This window comes from Crotalus tigris, unplaced genomic scaffold, assembly GCF_016545835.1.
Source record: "Crotalus tigris isolate CLP2741 ecotype Arizona unplaced genomic scaffold, ASM1654583v1 scf7180000019651.407290, whole genome shotgun sequence".
In the NCBI taxonomy this organism is placed as follows: domain Eukaryota; kingdom Metazoa; phylum Chordata; class Lepidosauria; order Squamata; family Viperidae; genus Crotalus; species Crotalus tigris.
Genome location: NW_024097642.1, coordinates 274,908 through 294,380, shown reverse-complemented (window position 1 = coordinate 294,380; position 19,473 = coordinate 274,908). Strand labels below are relative to the sequence as shown.

Sequence of the window (19,473 nt, the reverse complement as noted above, 5' to 3'; positions counted from 1 at the left end):
GGCTCAGGAATTCTGGGAGTTGAAGTCCACGACTCATGAAGGGGCCAAGGTGGCCTAGCCCTGGTCTAGACTCTAGGCCTAGGCTAGGGGTCTTCAAACTTGGCCCCTTCATGACTTGTGGACTTCAACTCCCAGAATTCCTGAGCCAGCATGGGGGAACTATGGCCCCCTTCATGACTGGTAGACTTCAACTCCCAGAATTCCTGAGCCAGCCTGGCTCAGCTTGGAAACCTCTCCCTTTTCCCTCAGCATGGATGGCTCAGGAATTCTGGGAGTTGAAGTCCACCAGTCATAAAAGAGCCAAGGCTGCCTACCCCTGGAATAGACTCTAGGCCAGTGGTGGCGAACCTATGGCACGCATGCCAGAGGCGGCACTCAGAGCCCTCTCTGTGGGCATCCATGCCATGCCCCAGAGATGGTGAGGGACTGGCCCCTGCTGCCCTGGCCCCACCCACCATCTGCCATGACCACTGTAGCCACGCCCACCCGGCACCCTGTGATAAATAAGTGGGATTTGGGTTGCAGTTTGGGCACTGGGTCTCTAAAAGGTTCGCCATCACTGCTCTAGGCCAGGGGCAGGCAACCTCGGCTCTTTTATGACTCGTGGACTTCAACTCCCAGAATTCCTGAGCCAGCCTGGCTCAGCTTGGAAACCTCTTCCTTTCCCCTCAGCATGGAATTCTGGGAGTTGAAGTCCAGGAGCGATAAAAGAGCCAAGGTTACCTGCCCCTGGTCTAGACTCTAGGCCTAGGGTAGGGGTCTTCAAACCTGGCCCCTTCATGACTCGTGGACTTCAACTCCCAGAATTCCTGAGCCAGCCTGGCTCAGCTTGGAAACCTCTCCCTTTCCCCTCAGCATGGAATTCTGGGAGTTGAAGTCCAGGAGCGATAAAAGAGCCAAGGTTACCTGCCCCTGGTCTAGACTCTAGGCCTAGGGTAGGGGTCTTCAAACCTGGCCCCTTCATGACTCGTGGACTTCAACTCCCAGAATTCCTGAGCCAGCCTGGCTCAGCTTGGAAACCTCTCCCTGTTCTCTCAGCACAGCTGAGTCAGGAATTCTGGGAGTTGAAGTCCAGGAGCCATAAAAGAGCCAAGGTGGCCTATCCCTGGGCTAGACAAGAGAAGAGCAATTTGCTAGGAAAGCTGAGGGAACGCACAGCATGGAAAGGAAGGAAGGAAGGGCAGGCAGGAGGCAGCCTCTTACCTAAAGACTTGCAGACAGACACCGAAGCTTCTTCCAGGAGTTTCAGCTCGGCACTGAAAACAAAAGAAAAATGTCCGTCAGAGCTGACGCTCTTGAGTTGGGGCAAGTTCACCCTCCATCATCCAGGATGCGGTTGTAATGAAGGAGGAGAGTTGAAATGAGGGGTCACAATTACAGACTTGCAGGCCTTCTAATCCAATACAGGTAGTCCTCAACTTACGACCACAATTCAGCCCAAAATTTGTCTTGTTAAGCGAGGCATTTGTTAAGTGACTTTTGCCCCATTTTACCACCTTCCTTGCCACCATTGTTAAGTGCATCACTGCAGTTAATAAGTTAGCAAGACAGTCGTTAAGTGAATCTGGCTTCCCCAATGATTTTGCTTGTCAGAAGGTGGCCAAAGAGATCGCCTGACCCTGGGACACGGCAACGGTCGTAAGTAGGAAGCAGTTGCCAAGCACCTGAATTTGGGTCACATGACCGTGGGGCTGCTATGGAAATGGCCATAAGCCACTTTTTTCAGTGCCGCTGCTAAGCGAGGCAGTTGTGTTGGTTGCCAAACAAATGAATTTTGATCACGACCACGAAGATGGGGAAAAGTCAACGGGGGAGGCAGACTCACTTAACAACCGTTTTATTAACTTAATAACTACACCGATTCAGTTAAGCACTGTGGCAAGAAAGGCCATAAAATGAGGCAACACTCACTTAACAAGTGTCTCACTTAGTAACCTAAATTTTGGGTTCCCTTGTGGTCGTAAGTTGGCAAGTACCTGTATTAGGACACATTTTAGATACGAGGAATAACAACTTGTTCAGTATCACTCTGACCACGGCTAATAATAACAATAAAAGTTGAAAGGGACCACGGAGGTCATCTAGTCCAACCCCCTGCTCAGGCAGGAAACCCTACACCATTTCGGACAAACGGCCATCCAGTGTTGGAGCATTCACTGCTTCTGGAGGCAGGTTGTTCCATTGGTTAATTGTTCTCACTATCAGGAACTTAGTTCTAGGCTTAACCATCATGTTTTCAGTGAATCTGGGGTCTCATAATCCCAAAATATTTGGGTTGGGGGAGGTTGGTCTACATGTAAGCATCTGGGAATCATCTCACTTAAGTTAACCTATTTCTGGGTAGGTAGAAACAGGACTGCATGGTTAATGAACAAAACAGTGCCTGTATAATTATATTATTATATAATTGTATTATATAATAATATTATTATTATATTATTATAACATTCTGGACAAATGGCTGTCCTGCCTTTTCTTAAAAACTTCCAGTGTTGGAGCGTTCACAGCTTCTGGAGGCAGGTGGTTCCACTGGTTAACTGTTCTAATTGTCAGGAAGTTTCTCCTTAGTTCCAGGTTGCTTCTCTCCTTGGTCAGTTTCCATCCGTTGCTTCTTGTCCTGCCTTCAGGAGCTCTGGAGAAGAGCTTGACTCCCTCTTCTTTGGGGCAGCCCCTCAAATATCGGAAGACTGCTATCCTGTCCCCCCTCGTCCTTCTCTTCATTAAACTAGACATACCCAATTCCAGCAGCTGTTCCTTATATGTTTTAGCCTCCAAACCCCTAAAATCATCTTCGTTGCTCTTCTCTGCACTCTTTCCAGAGTCTCAACATCTTTTTTACATCATGGTGACCAAAACTGGATGCTGGATTCCAAGTGTGGCCTTACCAAGGCCTTGTAAAGGGGTATTAACCCTTCACGTGATCTTGATTAATGTGAGTGTAAACTGAGATCTTCCTGCCAGATAGGCAGAAGATCAAGAGAACTGGAGAATCTGGAGCTCAGGATGGACCTCTGGGGTCTTCTGAGGTTGGCTGTTTCCTTATAGATGTTTCATTATCCAAACGGGCAACTTCAGTTGGCAGGGATGATGTTGCCCAGTTGGGTAATGACACGTCTGCAAGAAAATAGTCAAACTCAGAGAACACCCCAGAGGCAGGAGAAGGACAGATACCATTAACCTAACCACCATCACCATCATGGTTTCAGCACTTTCCTGGTTTTGCCCATTTCAACACAGTTCAAAAGACAGACTTAATTTGTCCCACATCTGCGTCAAGGCTTTATTCTGAAGAGGTTGGTTTTAAGGCTGTTATCCTTGTTGCTCAATAAAGCCAATGCTATTTAATACAGAAATACCAGTGTGGCTAAAAGCATTGCTCCTTCGACCAAAAATCATTGCTTCAGCGTTGCTTGTTGTCTTCAGGATGGTGCCAGTTTGCAATACATTCCTTTATCCCCAAAAAGTGCGTCTCCCCAAGAGCCAGGCCCTGCACAAAGGTTTTCGTGAGAGCTAACGGATAACGGTCGCTTTAGATTCTATCTTGAAAGAAGTCAGAACACTTTCCCACAAAAAAAAAAAAAAAATAGAAAAAAGGGCCCTAGAACACAGAATCAAATAACAGTAAGATGTTTTACTAACATGTAAACATGTGGTAAACTTCTGCAAACAATTGTACCTCGTTTCATCAAATCTGAAAATGCTAAAAAAAAAAAATTAATGCATTTATAAAACAGCTGTGCAAGCAGCAACAATATTATCACTGAGCGGAAGTCCAAATTTTAGCCAATTTTGGTAACCGCCCGTTATGCGCTGATGTCAGGGCCCAATCCTTTGTTTTATATTTTACTTTGGTAACAATAGAACTCAAACATCTGAGGAAAGATCGCCTATCTGTTTGTATGGAAATATATTCTCTTTTTGAAAAAAAAAAGCAATCACAGTTTTATTAAGCTTTATTGTGAGATAAAATATACAAACAAAAATGAGTAAAGTTAAAAAGAGAAAGGTGCAAACGGGCCTAGAAAAGAAGGAAAGAAGGGACTGCTGACATTTTTCATTTCAACAGAATACAAAAAGAATCACAGCTTCCATCATCCGCTTTGCATATCTAATTGGTTCGAGCCATTTCTATAACAACAAAGTCATCCTAATCATCAAAATCTAAAATTACAGTTTCCTTTTTTCCCCCGTTTCGAGTACAAAATCCAGAAATGGTTTCCAAAGAGAAACAAAAGTAGGTAAGTTCTTCTCTTTAGTTAAAACAGTCAATTTTGCCATCATCTTAATTATCCGTTCCGCCATTAGCCTTCCCTCCCATCTTTGTGCATGCAGAGAGTCCTCAATTTATGACCAGTAGTTTAGTGATCGTTTGAATATACAACAGCACTGAAAAAAGGTACCTTACGACCGTTTTTCACACTTACGACTCTTGCAGCATCCCCAGGGTCACGTGATCAAAATTCAGACTCACTGACTCACGTTTATGACGGTCGCAGCGTCGCGGGGTCCCCTTTTCTGACTTTCTGTCAAGCCAAGCCCCTGGGGAAGCCAGATTCACTTAACAATTGTGTGACTCACTTAAGAACTGCAGTCATTCATTTAACAACGGTGACAAGAAAGGTTGTAAAATGAGGCAAAACTCACAACAACTGTCTCACTTAGCAACGGACATTTTGGGCTCAATTGCGGTCGTTAAGTCGAGGGCAACCTGGGTTAAGATTCTCGCCACTATTAACCCATATAGTAATAAAGTTCCAAATGTCCATCAAACCTAAGAGGAAATCTTCTGGTTTACATTTCTTTGAAGGGTCTTCCGAATTAGGATAAAAATCTGATTTCCAGTCTTCTTCTGCTTCATCAAGTTCACCTGAAGGGTTAATACCACTTTACAAGGCCTTGGAATACAGCATCCAGTTTTGGTCACCACGATGTAAAAAAGATGTTGAGACTCTAGAAAGAGTACAGAGAAGAGCAACAAAGATGATTTTAGGGGACTGGAGGCTAAAGCATATAAGGAATGGCTGCTGGAATTGGGGATGTCCAGTTTAATGAAGAGAAGGACGAGGGGGGACAGGATAGCAGCCTTCCAATATTTGAGGGTCTGCCCCAAAGAAGAGGGAGTCAAGCTATTCTCCAAAGCCCCTGAAGGCAGGATGAGAAGCAACAGATGGAAACTAAATCAAGGAGAGAAGCAACCTGGAACTAAGGAGAAACTTCCTGACAGTCAGAACAATTAACCAGTGGAACATCCTGCTGCTAGAAGTTGTGAATGCTCCAACACTGGAGGTTTTTAAGAAGAGACTGGACAGCCATTTGTCCGAAATGGTGTAGGGTTTCCTGCCTGAGCAGGGGGTTGGACTAGATGACCTCCAAGTATTATTATTATTATTATCCACCAGAGAGGGTGAAACAAATGCCCTCTCCACAATTCTCAAGCTGCCCTTAAGTCCTCTGAAAGACGAGGCCCTGCGCTCTGCCCCAAATTCTCAGGACGTGCCCGAAGAGGTCCAGGTAGGCAGCTCCAATTGTCTCACCCAGAACCAAACGATGAACGGGCATTATTCCTTTCGTTTTCACCATCACTTGGAGGGTTAGGTGGGAAGGTAGATTGTGTAACACGCAAGTGAACATCGGGGGAAACATACACAGTCACCCATGGCCATGTCCCTTGAGTGGGCCAAGAAACTGCGGGCGACATTTACGCTTTCTCTATTATGGTGCAACACACCATTCTCTATATAGATAGTTCTTGACTTATGACCCCAGTGGAGCCCAAAACTTCCGTTGCTAAGCGAGACAGTTGTGACATGAGGTTTGCTCCATTTTAGATTGTCCTTTCCAAAGTTATTAAGTGAATCACTGCAGTTATTTAATAAGACCATTGTTAATTGAATCTAGCTTCCCTGTTGACTTTGTCAGAAGTTCGCAAAAGGGGATCCCGTGACTCCAGGACGCTGCGACCGTCATAAACAGGAGTCAGTTGACAAGTGTCTGAATTTTGGTCACGTAACTGTGGGGAGGCTACATTTGTCGTAAGTGTGAAAAATGATTATAGGACACTTTTTTCAGTGTGTTGTAACTTTGAACGCTCACTAAACAAGTGTTTGTGACAGGAGGGCTGCCTGTTCTTCAGGTTTTGCCTTCACATGAGCTGTATTTTTTCTACCTGGAATCAACCTGCCACGCAAATCCGGAAAGGACCCTTCGTGGTTTTGAAAATTATTGTCCCAAGTCACGTCAAGGTCTTTTCTGCTACAAACACCGTTACTTTTGCTGCTAAGATTGTTCCCAGCAAGGAGAGACTCAGCGCCAGAAGCTCCTTCCCAAGATCAGGGTAAGTTGTTAGCCACCCACTTTGTGCAATCAAAACCACCGCAAAAGGTCAGAGTGTGCGCAACAGCAGAAATCCACTCGAGAGCTACCCTGAAGCTCAAGTACACTCACACAATGGTGTTTTTGTACATACCCAGCCTGCCTACTCACGGGATAATTATATACCATCCCTCCGTGTCCTTGATAGGCTCCCATATTGGTTAGACCTACTTGCTGTGCAGGCTGAGGTTCAACCCCCCAGAGATCCACGCAGGAAAGCAAATTCATTCCAGGGTGGTCTGGTTATTCCACTACCCTCAAAGCAAAGCCTTATGGGAATAAGAGTCAACAAAGTGATGCTTCCAGGAACCATACTTGACGGGACCTAGGCTAGTGTCAAAAACAGAGAAGAGGAGCATGCTGTGCTATGATATAGAAATATATATATTCTCACACAGACACCCACGTAGAAACCCCCTTGGCCTCAAGACTGTTTTGGAGACCACGATGTAAAAAAGATGTTGAGACTCTAGAAAGAGTGCAGAGAAGAGCAACAAAGAGGATCAGGGGACTGGAGGCTAAAGCATATAAGGAACGGTTGCTGGAATTGGGGATGTCTAGTTTAATGAAAAGAAGGATGAGGGGGGACAGGATAGCAACCTTCCAGTATCTCAGGGGCTGCCCCAAAGAAGAGGGAGTCAAGCTATTCTCCAAAGCGCCTGAAGGCAGGACAAGAAGCGATGGATGTAAACTCATCAAGGAGAGATCCAATCTAGAGAAATTTCCTAGCAATAAGAACAATCAACGTTTGGCCCCTGGCTCAGCTTTGCTGGCTGAGGAATTTTGGGAGTTGAAGTCCACAAGTCTCAAAGTTGCCAAGGTTGACGACCCCTGGTCTAGCTGGCTCAGCTACAACCAAAGGGAGCATATCTCAGATTACCTTCTACAGAACAATGAAAAGGACCAGACTTTGAACCCAACTGTCCTAGTCAAACCAACTCAATGACCATGTACGTTTTAGAAGACCACGATGACTGCATTCCTCAGAAGCAGTTATCCCTGGAAATCTTTGTTAATTCATGTTTGTATGAAACTAATCATTTTGTGAGGGACCTGTGAAGTCCAGCGATTATGATGTTGGACTAGAAAACTCAAATCTCTACTTGACCACTAAGCTCACTGGAGACTTTAGACCAATCAGTGCAGCGCGAGTCCCCATCTGCATAGTCGTTATAGATCTTTTTAAAAAATATGCCTTCAAAATGTCAATGTCACGGTTCCGACAGATGAAACTCTTCAAAATAACTTCAAGGCATTGTTTACCTTAAAGAATTTTTTATTTGAGTAGCATATCGGCACTACATAATTGAAGCCAAAAACTGGATTCCCCTCCGCTGAGCACATAGTATCAACGCACAATTCCCTCCTCCAATTAACAGTCATAAATCACATTCCCAATAACTGCACAATTCCCTCCTCCAATTAACAGTCATAAATCACATTCCCCAATTAGCTTGAAGGGTGGGCTTCCTCTCCACTTCTCCAGCTGCCAATTCCTTATCAGCTCTGGTTACAATAACCTTGATTCTCAGGCTAGGTCTAGTGTTGTTATGTCTAGCTGGACTCTCGTTCACATACCCCCTCCCAGCATCATTTAACTCTAAAAACGAAAGGTAAAAGAGGGCTACATGTCAATGCAGAAACATCCAATGTTAGCAGCGTTGACAGTCAACCTTTGTAAGTCAACCCATCCCTATGTAAGGAGGGTTTAAATTGTCCTTAAACCATTGATCTTGAATAAAATGTTCTTTGAGGAAGAAATCTTCGCCTTGAAGTTCTTTTAATTGGTTTCATCTATCGAAACCCAAGAACTTCAAAGCTTTAAAAAAAACCATGAAATATAAATGTAATATAATAAATAATCTGTTGGCCTCATCTTCCTCCTCTGATTCCCCTACATTCAATATGCATGTTGGTTTTGAAAAGAGCATTAAAGCTCGGCATTTTTTTAAATTAATTTTATTTTTGTACAACTGTTTTGAAGTGAGGAGCCAGCAACAAAAACAGGACTTTTATTCAGACACATTGACACATTTAGCTGACTCAGTGGTATCCTTCGAGTGTCTTTAAAATTTTTGCAAGGTTACAAAATGCTGACTGGGGAATCTTGGGAGTTGAAGTCCATACGTCTTAAAAGTTGCCACGGTTGAGAAATATTGCCCCAAAGTGGAAGGCAGAATATCAAACCACAAGCTGTGCCATTTTTTCTGTCTTTGCATGTGGGATGGCTGGAGAGCACAGCAAGAGCACTAGAGGAAGAATAACGCTTCTCCTCCTCTGGGTCTGCTGAGCACCGCAGATATTATTTATTGCAAGTCACTGAGAGACCACAGGAATTCACACGGCATAACGCCAACAAATCTGGCATGATTGCTAAAAATAATTAATAGAAGTATCTGATCGTGCAACCCATTTGAGAGGAATCCCTCCACATTAAGGATTGTTCTTTTCCTCTCACGCTCAAACACACACGCAGGGCAGAAGCGACGGGATAGAATAGGAACACAAAGCCAGGAAGTCTAAAACATCCTATTGATTACACGCAAGAAGTGTTGAAGCTTCATCTCCTAGGTGGTCCTTCTCCTTAACTCAAGAAGCAGACAACTATAATTAAAAACGAATGGCAAGGAGGAGGAAAAAAGAAAGAGAAGGAGAAAAAGAAAAAAAAAACTGAGCATGCATTACAGTCTCCTCCATGTAAAAATCGGGATTTCTCTAATGCGCTCCACATTTTAAAGCACTCTAGCTGGCTTCTGGCGATTAAGATGTACTCCAAACCCAGAATAACTCAACTAACCAGCATCTCTGGGCACACTTCAGAAAAGAAAAATAGCTTTTCTGTCTTCTGAGAATAAAAAATGAATATATATGGAGACTCGGGGACGTAGGAGCTCAAAACCCCTATTTGGCTATCTCCCAGCAAAATTTTCCGCCTAATATTTTCTGGTTCAAAAGACCCAAAGAGTTGCAGTCTTTGTGGGAGGGGAACAACCAACCTGGTTTTGAAGACAAACTAGCTCATAAGAAACTATACAGGTAGTTCTTGACTTACGATGACAACTGGGCCCAAAATTTCTGTGAGACATTTATTAAGTGAGTTTTGCCCCATTTTACGACATTTTTTGCCACAGTTGTTAAGTGAATCACTGCAGCTGATGAGTTAGTAACACGGTTGTTAAGTGAAGCTGGCTTCCCCATTGAATTTGCTTGTCAGATGCAAAAAGGGGATCACGTGACCCTGGGACATAACAACGGTCGTAAGTATGAACCAGTTGCCCAGCATCTGAATTTTCATCACATGACCTTGGGGCTTGTAGAAGGTCATAACTATGAAAAATGGTTGTAAATCACTTTTTTTCAGTGTCGTTGTAACTTTGAACGGTCATTAAATAAACTGTTGTAACTGTCATGGTTCCGACAGAGGAAACTCTTCAAAAGAACTTCGAGGCATTGTTTACCTTAAAGAATCTTTATTTTGAGTAGCATAACATCGGCAGTGCATAATCAAAGCCAAAAACTGAATTCCCCTCCCTTGGGCACACAGTATCAAAGCACAATTCCCTCCTCCAATTCACAGTCATAAATCACATTCCCCAATCGCTTGAAGCTCTCCAGCCGCCAATTCTTTATCAACTCTGGGCTCAATAACCTTGATTCTCACCTAGGTTTAGTGTTGTTATGTCTAGCTGGACTCTCGTTCACATCCCTCCCTCCCAGCAACATCTAACTCAGGGGTTCTCAACCTTGGCAACTTTAAGACTTGTGGACTTCAACTCCCAGAATTCCTCAGCCAGCAAAGCAAAGCTGGCTGAGGAATTCTGTGAGTTGAAGTCCACAAGTCTTAAAGTTGCCAAGGTTGAGAACCCCTGATCTAATTCTAAAAGCAAAAGGGAAAAAGAGGGCTACGTTTCCATCTGTTGTCAATGCAAAAACATCCGATGTTAGCAGCGTTGACAGACTACCTGTTCTGGCACCAACTTGGGTAATACAACAGGGACGGAAAACTAACCCTTTAGCGTGGAGGATGCCAGCTGGTGACAACAAGCCAGGATAGAAGATGTAACGCCCAAAGATAGAATATTCTTTATTGACCAAGTGTGATTAGATACCCAAGGAATTTGTCTCCGATGCAGAAGCTCTCAGTGTACATACAAGTAATAAAGTAATACAACCACAAGATATCAATAGGAGAAGATAGTAGGAAAGACGAAAAGGGCTGGAGTGGCTTGCGGGCAGAATAGATGCTTGTATTAGATTAACTGATTACTGAAATATTGTGCATATATTATCACTAAGATATTAGCAGGTTTTCTAAATATCATTGTTGGAATTGCACAACTGAGCCCAAAACATCAATTGCTAAGCAAGGCAGTCAAGTGAATTGTGCCATTTTATCATCTTTTTACTGCAGATGTTAAGCGAATCTGGTTTCCCGCATTGAATTGTGGGTTTTTGTGTGGGTTTTGTCGGAAGGCAGCTGAGAAGGTTACAAGTGGTGAGCACACAACCCCAGGACAATGCAAGGGTCATAAATACATGTCAGTTGTTAAGCACTTAAGTTTTGACCCCATGACCCTGGAGATGCTACAGTGGTTGTAAGTGTGAATACTGGCCATTTGTCACTTTTTGCAATGCCAACAGTTCATTTAGTGACCATTTGAAGTTGCAGTGGCACTGGAAACAGGGACTTGCGGCCATGTTTCACACTTATGATGGTTGCAGCATCCCGACGGTCACGTGATTTACATTTGGATATTTGACAAGTGGTTCATTTATGATGGTAGCCGTGTCCCGGGGTCATGTGATCCCCTTTTGCGACCTTCTAACAAGCAAAAGTCAACGGCGATTCACTTAACAACCACGATACTAATTTCACAACTGAAGTGATTCACTTAACAAATGTGTCAAGAAAAGTTGTAAAATGGGGGGAAATTCAGTTAGCGCGTTTCTCACTTAGCAACATAAACTTTGGGCTCAATTGTGATCGTAACTCAAGGACTACCTATACCAGTGGTTTTCAACCTTTTTAATGCCGCGACCCCCAACCAGTCGTAAGTCGAGGACTACCCAACCGGTCATAAGTCGAGGACTACCCAACCGGTCATAAGTCGAGGACTTTCCCTGACTGGGAGCGCCACGCATGCGTGGTGCCGCCCCCTGCGCCAGCCGAGGCCTAGCTGGCAAGGGGCAGCGACGGCGCTGGCAACCACCGGCTGGGCCACCAGCTGGCCCAGCCCAAGAGAGGTAAGGCACCTGCTGGGCCCCACGCACGCCAGCAACCCTCCCTGCGCCCGCCGCTGCCCCGCTAGCCTTACCTTGGCCACCGCCTGTTCAGGGCGGTGGCAGGCAGGCCCAGGTGCTCCTGGGCAGCCATGGCGAACAGCAGCGATGGCGCAGGGCGACCACCGGCTGGGCCACCAGCTGGCCCAGCCCAGGCAGGTAAGGCACCCGCCGGGCCCCACACGAGCCAGAAACCCTCCCTGCACTCGCCGGCCTCCCACATCCCACCCCTGGCCCTCTTTTCCTTACATTTAGTAGTTGCTCAGCAGGGAGGGAAGCTTTCCTTGCAGCCCCATTTGCAGACTGGGGCTTTTGGCGGGCTCAGCAGGGCCGAGACAGCCTGGACAATTCCTATTGGCTTTTGAAAGCCAATAGAATTAGACTCTGTTCAAGAGAGTCTATTCTATTGGCTTTCAAAAGCCAATAGAATAAAAGGGAGTAGCACAGCTAAGGAAAAGGGGGGGAAAATGGCGGACTGCGTTGTTTGGCGACCCCCGTGAAATGGTCGTTCGACCCCAAATGGGGTCCCCACCCACAGGTTGAGAACTGCTGACCTATACATCCCCCAAACCAAAGAATTAGTAGAAGGCAAAAAAGGCAGGAAACACCAACTCAGTACAGAAACCAGGAAATCGGAACAAGAGGACTCCTAACCACCTAACCAAGAAAGAGCAAATCACAAAAAAAGAACAGTGGAGGTTCAAAAGCAGCCACTCATCTCCCACACCCCCCAAAACTGCCTCTTTGTGCGATTATATTTGTTACCAGGGTCCCCAACATAAAAACAGCCAAAGAACTGACAAAATAGCTTGGACATCTCCTTTATCATCTTCTCAAAGCATTTCATGATGGTGGATGTCAGTGCAACCCGAGGGCAATCACTGAAGCCAGTAATTGTGTATTTTTTCAAGCACAGGAGTGTATTTAGCCGAGATACAGCTGACTTTAAAAAAAAAAAAAAAACACCCACACTTAAAAACTAAAGACACCCTGGATTTGACCTTATCAGTGATTGATCCATATGAAGTTTTGAAAGCAGGAAGCATAAATATCAGCTCCAACAGGAGACACTAGCAACATTGACGGAAAAAGAAAGACACCAAGAAACGAACTTTTTGGATTCCTCCCAGATAACTACCCTAGAAGACAAATAAATGATTTGTCCACTCGCTCGTCTCTTCTCTTACTGGGAAAATCATGTCACGTGGGGTCCCTGGTGCTCTCTGAGCTGTGTTGTTTCCTTGCAGACATTTCATTACCAACCTAGGTAACATCATCAGTGCTGGAAGGGAGTGGGGTCTGCAGGGAGGAGGAGGAGGACGACAACTGTGGGGTCCTTGGGGCACTCCGAGCTGGGTTCTTTCCTTGCAGACATTTCATTACCAACCTAGGTAACATCATCAGTGCTGGAAGGGAGTGGGGTCTGCTCTCCTTTTATCTATTTGTGGCTTGTCCTATCAGTGTTGGTGGGGGATGGTCTTGATGATTCCTTGATTGGGCTGTTGTTCACCATTAGCTTGTTTGTCTGAGTTGGTGGTTCCCTGTGTGGAGTCTTGTGTGCTTCCTGATTGTTGGTCCAATATTAATCTTGGTGTTAATCTCATCTTATCTGGGTGTTATCGTGAGGTGTTTTTTTGTTTCCTTATTGGCTTGTGGATGGTCTCTCTTGAATGGCATGTAGACATTGTTTATCTCAATGTGCCAGTTGATGGCCAATTTGTCTGAGTGCCAGGCTTCCAGGAATTTGGCTCGGTCTAGGATGTTCAGTTCTCCCAGTTGAAGCTATAGTTAAATCTGTCTATGTGTTCTGAAATTAAGAAGTTTTCATCACGTCTTCTGACTGCTAGTTGGCATCCATGGATGCCCTGAGCACCAACTAATGGCAGCAGAGAGCTAAAAATGTTTTCCTATCCTGTCATAATCAGCATGACCGTAAGGATAACGTTAAAAGTATCCTGACAACATACACGGAAATAGAATGGAAAGGAGAGAAGCAACCTGGAACTAAGGAGAAACTTCCTGACAGTGGAACCACCTGCCTCCAGAAGTGGTGAATGCTCCAATACTGGAAGTTTTTAAGAAGAGACTGGACAGCCATTGGTCTGAAATGGTGTAGGGTTTCCTGCCTGAGCAGGGGGTTGGACTAGATGACCTCCAAGGTCCCTTCCAACTTTATTATTATTATTATGGATCATTGCACAGTCAGCCAGATGTTCAGACTGGATTTGGCATTTTGTCTACCTATCGAGTCCTTACCAAGGATCTGGGATAGGCAGATGTGGATGTTTGACAATATTCCAGATTATTACTATTATTATTATTACTATTATTATTATTATTATTATCCATCCACAGAGTAGTGATTCTTGTTTACCAACGCAAGAGGCACCCTAAAAGACAGTTTCCAAAGGAATTGTGTTCTCTGCTGTGTACATTACACATTTGCATTCTTTCTTTTTTTTATTAAAAGTTTTAAAGATTTTACACAATATATATCCCAAATCCCTCCCCCCTCCCCCCTCCCCTACTTCCCAAAGCTGATTACAGGGTTACAAATAAACAATCATAATCTAACTAACATTACCCAACTATATTAACAATCAAATCCATAACATACTTTAACTCCTTTTCAAAATAAATATTAACAAATTAAGGACAATAATAATATAATTAAACCACAATGCTAAAAATAATATAAATTCAACCATATTAAACTATTAATAATAATCTAAAATTTACTCATAAGCTAAATGATACTTTTCAGTCTCATATTTATTCTGAATATAATCAATCCATCTTCTCCAAACCGAAATATATTTTTCTTGTGAATAATCCTTCAAATAAGCATTCTTTCTGATAAAGTCATTCTTAGGTTAACTGAGGGGTGTTTCCTGCTGCTGCTGTTTCTTGGGAAATCTTTGCAGAGTTTATGATAACTATTATCTTACAGAGTTTCTTAACATTAAATGTTTCACAACATTTCGCAGCAGAAAATGACAAAACGGTCAAAATGAGGTTGAATTAAGCAACCTTTTAATTTGCTTAAACTGACACCAATGTTTTTGCTTTGCCTTGCCATTTGAACACTTTTTTTCCCCAGGGTGAGTTGAACAGTTTGGGGACATAGGTTTGAATAAGCTCAGATCTGCCAGTTAATATCAAAGTAAATCTTTGATCAATAAATGACCAGCAGCCCTGGTGGTGCAGTGGTTAGAATGCAATTATTGCAGGCAGACTCTGCCCACAGCCTGGAGTTCAATCCTGACGGGGCTCAAGATTGACTCAGCCTTCCGTCCTTCCAAGGTCGGTAAAATGAGGACCCAGATGGTTGGGGACGATATGCTGACTCTGTAAAATAGCTTAGAGAGGGCTGTAAAAGCATTATGAAGCGGTATATAAGTCTAAGTGCTATTGCTACTTATCATTTATCAAACCCAATTAAAATATTTTTTCTTCTTTGCAACCAGACAAAATTTTAGCATCTGTTTCTACACAAATCCAGACAAATAATGTTCCAATATTTGAGGCAGAAGAAGCAACGGACGGAAACTAATCAAAGAGAGAAGCAACCTAGAACTAAGGAGAAACTTCCTGACAGGGAGAAGTAGAACCACCTGCCTCCAGAAGTTGTGGGTGCTCCAACACTGGAAGTTTTTAAGAAGAGACTGGACAGCCATTTGTCTGAAATGGTACTATAGGGTTTCCTGCTTGAGCAGGGGGCTGGACTAGATGACCTCCGAGGCCCCTTCCAAGTCTGCTAGTCTGGTACGTTCTGTCACCCCCTCCTCATCTCAAAAACCTTGTCCTTTTGCTGGTTTGTTCCAAGTATTACAAGGCTGGGACCGCTCCTTCCTATTAAATTTTTTCAATCAACGGGGGGGGGAGAGAGAAAAAAAATGCCTTCTGCCGTCTCCCACTATCAAGGCAGGAAAAATCCATTTCCTCATCCACAGCTAGTCAATCATTTCTGTCTCCTAAGATAAGCAGGCACAACAAACTTTTCTATTATCTGTGGACTGTCGTAAAGGAAACAGTTCTGAATCTTTTCGTCCAGAAGTCACACTTGAACTCCCCGTGACCCCTGCACAACCCCAGATCCCCCCAGCCGGGAACCACCCAAGCATCTGAAGACCTCAACATGTGCAGCCACTCTCAGCCCAGCATCAGGCCTTTTGAGACAGGCAAAGACAGGGATAGACAGCCTGGGTTCTTTTAGAACTCGTGGACTTCAACTCCCAGAATTCCTGGACCAGCCTGGCTCAGTTTGGAAACCTCTCCCTTTCCCCTCAGCGTGGCTGGCTCAGGAATTCTGGGAGTTGAAGTCCCCGAGTCATAATAAGGCCAAGACTGAAGACCCCTACTCTAGGCCTAGAGTCTAGACCAGAGGCAGGCAACCTTGGCTCTTTTACGGCTCCTGGACTTCAACTCCCAGAATTCCTGAGCCAGCCGTACTGAGGGGAAAGCTGAGCCATTGCTGGCTCAGGAATTCTGGGAGTTGAAGTCCACAAGTCATAAAAGGGCCAAGTTTGAAGACCCCTACCCTAGGCCTAGAGTCTAGATCAGGGGCAGGCAACCTTGGCCATTTGATGACTGGTGGACTTCAACTCCCAGAATTCCTGAGCCAGCCGTGCTGAGGGGAAAGAGAGAGGTTTCCAAGCTGAGCCAGGCTGGCTCAGGAATTCTGGGCGCTGAAGTCCACAAGTCATAAAAGAGCCAAGGTTGCCCACCCCTGGCCTAGGCCTAAGTCGCTTTATGACTCGTGGACTTCAACTCCCAGAATTCCTGAGCCAGCCTGTCTCAGCTTGGAAACCTCTCCCTGTCCCCTCAGCATGGCTGGCTCAGGAATTCTGGGAGTTGAAGTCCACCAGTCATAAAAGAGCCAAGGTTGCCCACCCCTGAGCAAAGACATCAATATATCACGTGAAGGGTTAATACCACTTTACAAGGCCTTGGTAAGGCCACACTTGGAATACAGCATCCAGTTTTGGTCACCACGATGTAAAAAAGATGTTGAGACTCTAGAAAGAGTGCAGAGAAGAGCAACAAAGATGATGAGGGGACTGGAGGCTAAAACATACAAAGAACGGTTGCTGGAATTGGGGATGTCTCTAGTTTAATGAAGAGAAGGACGAGGGGGGACAGGATAGCAGTGTTACAATCTCTCAGAGGCTGCCCCAAAGAAGAGGGAGTCAAGCTCTTCTCCAAAGCTCCTGAAAGCAGGACAAGAAGCAATAAATGGAAACTAATCAAGGAGAGAAGCAACCTAGAACTAAGGAGAAACTTCCTGACAGTTAGAACAATTAACCAGTAGAACAACCTGCTTCCAGAAGTGGTGAATGCTCCAACACTGGAAACTTTTACGAAGAGACTGGACAGCCATTTGTTTGAAATGATATAGGGTTTCCTGCCTGAGCAGGGGGTTGGATTAGATGACCTCCAAGGTCCCTTCCAACTTTATTATATATATATAACCCTGTTGTATGTAATCCCCCTTAGTAAAGGACATTTATTAAGTACTTTGTCTGTAAAAATAAATTAAATACCCCAACTTATTTTTAACCCTAGACTTATCTTTTAGTAACTTCGTGAATATTACAGTGCTTTAATCATACCTTCCTTATGATCTTTCACACACACACACACACACACACACACACACACACACACACACACAAAATAATTGCCCTATTCCCTACAGTCGTTTCATGAATTTATACAGACTATTGTAAACTATCTGCAGGAAAATAACAATGAAATGCGTAAGAACTACCAGTAATTTATCGCATTCCCTTTCTTTAAAAAAAACAAAAACTTTGTATTCAAGCAACATGAAAGTTAGCTATTTTTATGATTTTCCATGTAGGGGTCAGACGTCCTGTTCGTCAAGGTTTGTAAAAACCCCGGGGGAAAGAACAAAGTGAAACAGAATGCATTCAGGGAAGCATATTGTTTTTTTTAGCAAATTCTGTTTTAGATTTTGATACTTTCCAGCAAGAAAACAGCACACACGTGTGTCAGAGCAAGTATGCTGTAAAAGTAATCAAGGCCCAAGGAGTCTTAACCAGGTCCTTCCTCCCACCATCCATGCGCGGTTAACGTATGTTGCCTGGAGAACGGAAATAGAAGGAGCGTTGGCTTAGCTGAACGCCTCTTCTCAGCATGATGATGAAGCATCCACCAATGGGTTATTTCAGTCCTCCTGCCCAATCAGACTAAATTGTCAAGTTGTCACGCCCCTCCTTGACTGGAACCTCCCAGTTTTATTGATGGCGTAGCCAATGACAACAGTTTGACATGATGACTCTCAGAGCAGGTACAAGGGAAAAAAAAGCCCCTGGCACGGACCTAACTGACCTCTAGTGGGGAGGGCGTGGATTCTTCATCATCATGCTGAGAAGGGGCGTTCAGGTAAGCCAACGCTCCTTCTCCAGCATGATGACTGAAGAATCCATCAATGGGACGTACCAAAGCTCCTGGTGTCCCTATGGGAGGGAGTCAGTTGGGGCCTGTAACCCTGATGCTGGCACTACCTGTTGGAGGATTCGTCTAATGAAGGCGGCCTCAGCTGAGGCAAATTTGTCCAAACGGTAATGCCTAATGAAAGGGGAAGGCAAGGACCATGTCGCCGTCCTGCAAATGTCCTTCTAATAATCTAACCTGCCTGAAGAGCCTGAGAGTCAAGTTATCACATCCTCATGGGCGAAAGACTAAGATGAAACTGGGAGGTTCCAGTCAAGGAGGGGCGTGACAACTTGACAACTTAGTCTGATTGGGCAGGAGGACTGAAATAACCCATTGGTGGATTCTTCAGTCATCCTGCTGGAGAAGGACAGCCATAAAGAAAGCTTCTTGCTTTATAATAAATGATTTATAATAGATTTGTTTACTTTATTATGATGTTAAAGTTTAGAGGGAGTTAAGGGTTAAGTATGAATTTGTTTATTGTATAATTTTTTTGTTTTAAAAGTCATAGATTATGTTTGTTTTGTTTACAATAACCCTGTATTCTGCTCCGGGAAGTGGGGGGGGGTTAGGGGGGTGGGGATGGGTGGGATTAAGTAGGTTAGAGAAACAGAAATATTAATGTATAAAATAGGTAGAGTAATTTAGAGAGAGGTGCCGCTTGGGTATTTCCCCTGAACTGTATCCGAAGAGGGATGAGAGGGGAGGAGGAAGGGATGGAAGGAAGTAGGATGGGAGGAAGGGATAAGGGGAGAGAGGTGAAGAGAGGAGAGAGGGAGGAGGGAAGTAAGGAAGGAAGGTAGAGAGGGCGGATACAGTCAGGGGGGGAGATGGATGAGCGACACGTAAGGTTATATGTATGAATTTATTTCAAAGGTATTTTTTTATAATGTATTGAATGTATCAAATGTATTGAAAAATGAAAAATTAAAAAAAAAAAAGAAAGAAAGCTTCTTGCCCATATAGACTTAAAGGCTGGGCTCCACTGTTCAATGAAGGTCACAAATTAAGCACAGCTGCCATCAGAAGATCAGGTAGGACAGAAAACATGGTCACCACGAAAGATAAGCAGAAGCTGAGCTCTGTGCGCAGGGTAAACGGAGACCACTTAATCGGGGCCGCCTGTGAAGTTCTAGTTAAGCTGATTTATTGCTCATGCTCATACATAAAAATCGGTCAACTAACGGCCAATGTTAAATTGGAGCTTGATAAGAGTCAAGAACACTTAGACGCAGACCAGTGATGGCGAACTTTTTAGAGACCGAGTGCCCAAAAACCGCCCCGCCCCCTGGCACGACCACCTGCTCCGCCCTCTGCCCCTGCTCCACCCCACTCCGCCCCCTGCTCTGCCCCGCCCAC

At 44.4% G+C, this 19,473-nt stretch overlaps 1 protein-coding gene across 8 annotated transcripts in view; it reads right to left on the bottom strand.

Moving 5' to 3' along the window:
- Positions 1-19,473, bottom strand: part of DYM (dymeclin) — a 143,995-nt gene that overhangs the window by 101,889 nt on the left and 22,633 nt on the right. For all 8 annotated transcript variants that reach the window (XM_039364096.1, XM_039364102.1, XM_039364103.1 and 5 more), the window contains exon 4: positions 1,204-1,256. In XM_039364096.1, coding sequence (XP_039220030.1) covers positions 1,204-1,256 — 53 coding nt within the window. The remainder of the gene's footprint in view (positions 1-1,203; positions 1,257-19,473) is intronic.